The sequence below is a fragment of the Helianthus annuus genome, chromosome 4, assembly GCF_002127325.2.
Source record: "Helianthus annuus cultivar XRQ/B chromosome 4, HanXRQr2.0-SUNRISE, whole genome shotgun sequence".
Taxonomy (NCBI): Eukaryota; Viridiplantae; Streptophyta; class Magnoliopsida; order Asterales; family Asteraceae; genus Helianthus; species Helianthus annuus.
This window is the reverse complement of record NC_035436.2, coordinates 20,439,237-20,446,642: the sequence shown is the minus strand read 5'-3', so window position 1 is coordinate 20,446,642 and position 7,406 is coordinate 20,439,237. Positions and strand designations below refer to the sequence as shown.

Sequence of the window (7,406 nt, the reverse complement as noted above, 5' to 3'; positions counted from 1 at the left end):
ATGGACTAATCTCGAAGTCAAACCTTAATTACGATGGTTTGACTTTTAGCTAATCAACTAAGCTAAACTGAATTAAAAAGGATTAAGGACACTTATAAGAGTCCTAAGTATGCTTATGGATCCTAGGAGAAGTTGGTTGTTGTCCAGAGAGCTCCAGAGATCAGTTGAAATGAGTTTGAATGAAGTGAATAGAATGGTTGTAACTTCATTCTCTTATATATTGAACCGAAATGCACAAGATCATGCCAAACTAGTCTACATGTGTTGCAAGATCATCCCAGGTGTCCCTATGATGCCAAAACCAGTTGCAGGAGCCTCAGAATTCGAATACCACTCAAGTAAGGCGGTGGAACTAGCTGAACAGGCAGCTGTCCACTTCTGCTGCCAGCGACAGTCTTACGGACCGTAAGCAAAATGTCTTGCGGTCCGTATCCATCTCTTACGGACTGTAAGCCTAGGGGGTTGCCGTCCGTAACCGAACCTGGTCTGATGCGCCCAGATATGATCCTTGCGGACCGTAAGTCTGGACCCTTGCGGTCCGTATCCGATGGTCTGAGGACAAAAATTTGCAAACTTTAAAGCTTGGACCATGCAACTTTGTCGTGCTCAATTCCTAGGCCATTTTGATCAGATTGGGACCACTAATCAGGCTTTGCATGCCTTAGGAAGATGCCATGCATTTGTGTTGGTCTCGGATTCTTTTGAAGGAATTTAAATGCATAATTCTTTGTCGAAAACTCACATAGGATTCTTACTTATGAGTTTTGATTGATTTTTATTATGGATAACAAGATTTTTATTACATATATTAGATGTCTATTAACCATTTTAAGGTTCGGGATTTATTAATAGGTCGCTCAGAGGTATAAATTAACATGTTGACGCTTTTAAATCCTATCATACATCTTTATCTGGATCCGTTTTTACAACACGTTTGTATTACATGACACGTGTCTTTATTTTACTGGGTATGATTTTACGAGGTATTACATTACGGTACCGTTTTATATTTACCGTGTTTTCTGTTATTTAGCATCACGAAAATAATTTTTTTTAAGATACGAAATTTGGGGTGTTACAATGCTCGTTTGCGTTCGTTTGTGTTCGAGACCAGTGTTCACGAACTGTTCGTGAACAACTGAATTTTCTTAACGAACGAACACGAAACTGAATTTTCTTAACGAACGAACACGAACATAAACTTATGTTCGGTATGCGTTCGTGAACAGTTCATGAACATGTTAATTTCCTTAACGAACGAACACGAATATGGTCTTGTTCGTGTTTGTTCGGTTCGTTTACAGCCCAAATCTCTCTAGTTGTATTGGGCCTATTTCCAACCCAAAGGAATTTGGCTTAGTTTTCTACTCGGGTTTGTGTTCCCTCCCGACTTTAATAAATATATATAATTTAATTTAATTAATTTTGTGTTTTAGTGTTCAAAGTAAATTAAAAAAAAATATGTTTTCTTGAGTTGAAACCTAGAGAAAAGAATGCTACACTTTTACATCTGTACTTTTTAAAGATCATTTATTTAATAATATATTGGGTTAATTTGAAAATTTCAAACAGTCAGATTTTCATCACTTTTTTTCTCAAAACTGAACTAACTAACTAACCCGTTTATACGACTAAAAATAAACAAGATACAAAAGAGAAATTAGATTAGATTCGGTACCTTCTGAGTTCTGCCATCATCATGCAGGATACATACATCGTCTTAAAAACATGAAAATACATAATAAGTTTTTTCTTTAACTAATACCATACCATAATATGAAAATTAGCTATTACTTCTCCACTGGTAGAACCAATAACTTAATGTGATCAATGTTCTTTGATGTCCGATACGAAGAAATGCAGCTCTTTAAGCATGTGCCATCAGTTAGACTATACCATTCTCCGGGAAGAACTTGGTACTTGATCTTGTAGGTACCAGATGGATTCAACTCAAACTCCAGGTTAATTTTCTCCATTAATCTTTCAAATGTAGTTGAGCTTGGGAGAAAGAATAAACTGTGATCAACTTTATAAACTGCTAGAATGACTAGATCATCGTCTTCGTCATCCTCACCTTTTGGATCGTCAACGTTGGTCAAGGGATATTGATATGCTTCATTCAACTCACTTTGATCTGCAGTGAACTTTCTCTTCATTCCCACGAATGGCCTTGTTTCTTCTAATGCTTTAGGTGTTTCGGATACTTCGGTTTTTGGGAAAATCTTGGCTGGGTTGCTCCCACTCCCAGAAGAAGAATTCTCAACATCTACAACAAGTAATTCATCACCAAGTTGTGCCCCAGAAGCAGCATACCTGAAACTTGGCAAATACTCCCTTAGTGTCAGTATCAAAGCCTCCATCAAGGGCAAGGGGTTAGGACTTAGGGGCCAAAAAAAACTCAAACACGTAGTCACACTCTCCCATGTGAGAGCTCTTCAAGCATATAGCAAAAGAAGTACATTTTGCACCGGCAGAGAGTACCGCCAAGACCCCCTTGTTATCATTAAACTTAAAGATGTTTCTGCACAGGTGTGCCTGACGAGTTTCAAGTGTCCTCGCAACTAGACCGCGCTCCGCCTTTTCCAAAGGAAGAACAAAAAGCTGTTGATAGAAACACTTAAGAAAAAACATGTGATCATTGCCATGGGGACTAGCAACACAATAAGATCTAAGTTTGCCTAATAACGCCCGTCTCTTCTTACGATGAGAATTCTCATAAGTGACCCAGACTTGACCAAGAGTTATAGCATGTGATTCAACAGCCACTTGTAATGCCTTTTCAATTTCTCTCACGGCAAGTAGGAAATCCCCGGTAGTAGCCTGTTTAAAGAGAGAAAAGTATTAAATGAGAAATCATACATAGTCAGTCATACTGTTCTACCCGGCTAGAAACATTATTTATTTAGAGCATTCACATTGGAGCCTCTATTCTATATTATATAGAGGAAACTTAACAAAAACACTATCACTTTGGAATATCTAAAATAGAGAAAAATTTAAATAAATTACAACTCTATATTTAGAGGGTCATAATCAACCCTCTATATTGTAATTGTGAGTGCGTAGGAAAGAGAAAAAAATAATAAAATAAGTTTTTCTGAGTAGATGATAGATAGAGATAGAGAGTTGGATGTGAGATGTTTTAGAAAAAGTACCAAAATCTAAAGAAAGATGTGTTTTTATATAGATGGAGGTGAAGGCTCCAATGTGAATGCTCTTAATAATTACCTCGCAAGGCATCAAAAGTCGTAGTGGAGGAACGATATACAAACCCTCCCTCTGCAAACAAACAAAACACAAGTAACATAAAACATTTTATCAACGATATATAATTGTAAGGCCATCCGTAGTCATAAAGCCCCTTTGTGGGCGTTATGCGACACGTGTCGTGCCACATCACACAGGGGGTTTATGGGGCGTTATATCACTAGAGTTCGTAGTTATAAAGCCCCTACCAACCATTACCTAAATATTAATTTTCAATTTTATTAATTAATTAAAAAAACACTAACTATTTTTTATTGGTCCATTTTTTGAAAACAACCCCCATAGCGCCGCGAAGGTGATGGCTCTGCCATCTTTTTTTGTCTGATAAAGCCCCTCGTCGCGGTGTAGAGGGCGCCATTGGGCGCTATGTTTGGCTTTTTGGGGCATATAGCGCCCCGCTAGAGGTGCTCTAAGAATCATGCAGGTAACTTAACTAAGTAACACATGCACCTACCAGTAGTTCACGTTGCAACTCTTGGTAAATTTGTAGAAGATGACAAGGATATCTAACATAAACTTCAATGACACCAACGCAGTGAGTAAAAGAAAACGCAGGCAGCATCATAAAACAAGTTAGCTCACATTCCAAAGCAAGATCCACCAAAGGAGTCCCCCGGTGAGCCCTAAGATCCAGAACCACCTCTGGAAATTGGTTCAGGATTGCAGTGGATGGTGGCGCACCGTATATGATCGTAGCGTCGTCATCTACTACAACCCGATCACTAAGAGCATAGGAATACTGGCAACAAGACGACCTATATTTCCGGAGACGATGGTTTGAACACGAATAGGCATAAGGGTTAAAATTACATAAAAGTCTAGTGCCGCTAGAGGTTTTCACTAGTCGCCAAAACTGCATGATTATCCTCTCTAAAGGAAATGATTTTACGTTTCGAAACGCAGACAGTATCTTATTGTTCACCGGATCTGTTTAATTATTCAAATCCTTTATAATCAGAATCAGATTACAAATACAAATACAAGTAAACAACAATTTCTTACCGGGTCCACGACTACCATGGCGACAAAAAGCCTTTCTCTGAGGATAGATTTCTGGCCAGTACTCCCCCATCTTCGAATTCGAATGGGTGTTCAGAAGAAGTTGTAATATACAGAATTTTGGAAACCCTAATATACAGAAATATTGAATTTGCTATGTCCGATTTAGGTGAATGAATTAAATGACAACATAAATAGTATCGTTTAATTATATTGGTGTATCGAAAGAAAAAAAAAAAGATAATTGGATTAAAAAGAGTTTATGAATCATAGGGTTTATTTTGTATAAGTGCTTAGACGTTAGGGGAGATTTTAAAAATCTGAATATGTGGAAAGTGAATCCTTCATCTTGAAACCAACGGTAATGTAGTTGTTGATTATATCACAAGAAGAAGGGTAAAACATAAACTCTAATGATGTAAATTCAATCATAAACAATAAAATAAGAGGTGTGTATCTGATTAGTAGTCACCACACCTGAGAGGAAAGTAGACGTCATGTTCGTCAGATTGGTCTGGTTCCCCTTTAGGATGTATCTTCTTGATGGTAGTACTGAGTTCTTTAGGGTTGAAGAACTCGTAGTAATGGAGAGAGAGGAGGGGCGATTTTAGTGTGATGTTATGAGGGTCTAACCCTAATCCCTCTCTAGTAATCTCCTTATATACACCCAAGGGGAAACCCAATTAGTTAATTAGGGTAATCTGGCCCATCAACAATTACCAACTAATTTATTATGGGTTTTAATATATTTTGATCCGTATTATATAAATGATAATGATGGCTACTAGATTAAATATATAAATAAAATATTTAATCTTACAGTAGTTCCAATACCGAAACCATCGACATTAAGTGTTTGTTTGGTATGGGTTAATGGAATGGACATGGTAATAAGATTGACGAGGGAATGGAGTAGATTATTATCATTCCATGTTTTGTTTGGTTACATGTGAGAATCGAATAAATTATTACCGTATATTGTTTGGTAGGTGGCGGGTGGTGATAGCTGATGGCGGTGTTGGCGGTGGTTGCGATGGGTGGCGATGATGGTCTATGGCAGTGGTGGGTGGTGGCGGTGGCAGGTGAGTAACGGCGGCGGTGGTGGTTGGTGGCGGCGGTGGCGGGTTGTGGCGACCGGTGGGTGGTCGTGACGGTGGGCGTTGGTGGTGGGGTGGTGTGGCGGCAATGGTGGCGGCGGCGACGGTGGTTGGTGGTGGCGGCGGCGGGCGGCGGGCCTCGGTGATGGATGGTCCCCGGCGGTGGTGGTGGTGGCGGTGACGAGTGTCGGTGGTGGTTGATGGCGGCGATTGTGGTCGTCGGGGTGGTGGTGGCATAGGCGGCAGCGGGTGGTGGCGGTGGTGGGTTACGTGTCGCGACAACTGGTGAGTGGCGACGGCGGTGGGCGTCGGTGGTGGGTGGTGGCGATTTTTTTAGGTTGTGGTATTGTTAATGAAGAGTGTAAGTGGGGATGGAATGAAAAAAAAACATGGGGGGGCAGATGGACTGATTTTAAGGGTATGAAATGTCTTATGTAACAGGTGACTCCATTACATTGACCAACCAAACACCATTTTCTTTATTCCCTCGTAATGGTTCATTTCGGTGACTCCATTACATTGACCAACCAAACACCATTTTCTTTATTCCCTCGTAATGGTTCATTTCATTCAGTCTCTCTTTCCTGCATAACAAACACTACCTAAATTTCAAGTTATCATGAATCCATGATCTGCTTAAACTGTGATTTCGTTCATAATCATGCTTCTAAATCCTTCGCCTCTCATTTGATTTCAAGCGACTTTTATAGCACCTTTTTGTTCCATCTGTTTATGGATCTTTTTGTTCCATCTGTTTATGGCGGTCACTAGTGATTAGTACATAAGTTTTTTAGAGGGTGGGCACAATACGAGTCACTTAAAATGGGTCACAAAAAAATCGATGAAATAACATATTTCACTAAATAAAGACTAGATGGAATATTTCAACATGGTTTTTTTTGTAGCACCTTTTTGTTCTGTCTGTTTATGGCGGTCACCAATGATTGATACATAAGTTTTTTGGAGGGTGGGCACGGTACGAATCACTTAAAATGGGTCCAAAAAATCGATGAAATAACATATTTCACTAAATAATGACTAGATGGAATATTTCAACATGGTTTTTTTTGTAGCACCTTTTTTTTCCGTCTGTTTATGGCGATCACCGGTGATTGATCTATAAGTTTTTTGGAGGACGGGCACAGTACGAGTCACTTAAAATGGGTCACAAAAAAATCGATGAAATAACATATTTCACTAAATAAAGACTAGATGGAATATTTCAACATGGTTTTTTTGTAGCACCTTTTTGTTCTGTCTGATTATGGCGGTCACCAGTGATTGATACATAAGTTTTTTGAAGGGTGGGCACAGTACGAGTCGCTTAAAATGGGTCACAAAAAAAATCGATGAAATAACATATTTCACTAAATAAAGACTAGATGGAATATTTCAACATGGTTTTTTGTAGCACCTTTTTGTTTCGTCTATTATGGCGGTCACCAATGATTGATACATAAGTTTTTTGGAGGGTGGACACAGTACGAGTCACTTAAAATGGGTCACAAAAAAATCGATGAAATAACATATTTCACTAAATAAAGACTAGATGGAATATTTCAACGTGGTTTTTTTCTTTATAAAAAATGTTATGAGTTTCTAAATTAAAAAACAAATATAAATTAACAAACAAGTGTCTATGAGTATCTAATCTAATCTATCTTATAATAAAAGACTCCAAATAATGTCACATGACATTCTCTCCTTCAAACTCATAAATTTTATTTATATTTGTTTAATATTTCTTTTAATATTAATATTAATTAATAACCAATATATAGATATCACTTATTTTATTTATATTTGTTTAATATTTCTTTTAATATTAATATTAAGCCAATTGGCACTCTGACCCCCTCTAACGAAATAATTGCAATTTTACCCCCCAACATTGTTGTTATGTCGTAATATTACCCCCTGTCGTCAAATAAGTTAACAGATCTGTTAACTGGAATGTGAAATGACTATAATGCCCTTTCATATTACCCCCTATGTTTTGTTCTACTCTGTAATATTACCCCCTGGTTCATTAAGAACTCAAAC

General features: G+C 38.1%; 2 protein-coding genes across 2 annotated transcripts; both read right to left on the bottom strand.

The window, feature by feature from the left end:
- Positions 1-1,650: 1,650 nt before the first annotated feature.
- LOC110900044 lies at positions 1,651-4,428 on the bottom strand. The gene is made up of 4 exons (XM_022146949.2): positions 4,270-4,428; positions 3,722-4,194; positions 3,229-3,279; positions 1,651-2,820 (listed from the first exon to the last, which is right to left on the bottom strand). The coding sequence occupies exons 1-4, from the start codon at positions 4,337-4,339 to the stop codon at positions 2,374-2,376; spliced, it is 1,041 nt and encodes a 346-aa protein (XP_022002641.1). The 5' UTR covers positions 4,340-4,428; the 3' UTR covers positions 1,651-2,373.
- Positions 4,429-5,234: 806 nt separating this feature from the next.
- Positions 5,235-5,600, bottom strand: LOC110902162 (neural Wiskott-Aldrich syndrome protein-like). Its single transcript, XM_022148885.1, has one exon. It carries the CDS (start codon positions 5,598-5,600, stop codon positions 5,235-5,237), a length of 366 nt encoding a protein of 121 aa, XP_022004577.1.
- Between the last annotated feature and the right edge of the window lie 1,806 nt (positions 5,601-7,406).

Excerpts from the sequence above, each read along its gene's own strand:
- LOC110900044 (XM_022146949.2), bottom strand. The coding sequence starts at position 4,339 with ATGGGGGAGTACTGGCCAGAAATCTATCCTCAGAGAAAGGCTTTTTGT. Across the intron at positions 3,280-3,721 it reads AGTTGCAACGTGAACTACTG|AGGGAGGGTTTGTATATCGT; the intron begins GTAGGTGCATGT and ends GTTTGTTTGCAG. Across the intron at positions 2,821-3,228 it reads GACTTTTGATGCCTTGCGAG|GCTACTACCGGGGATTTCCT; the intron begins GTAATTATTAAG and ends CTCTTTAAACAG.
- LOC110902162 (XM_022148885.1), bottom strand. The coding sequence starts at position 5,600 with ATGCCACCACCACCCCGACGACCACAATCGCCGCCATCAACCACCACC.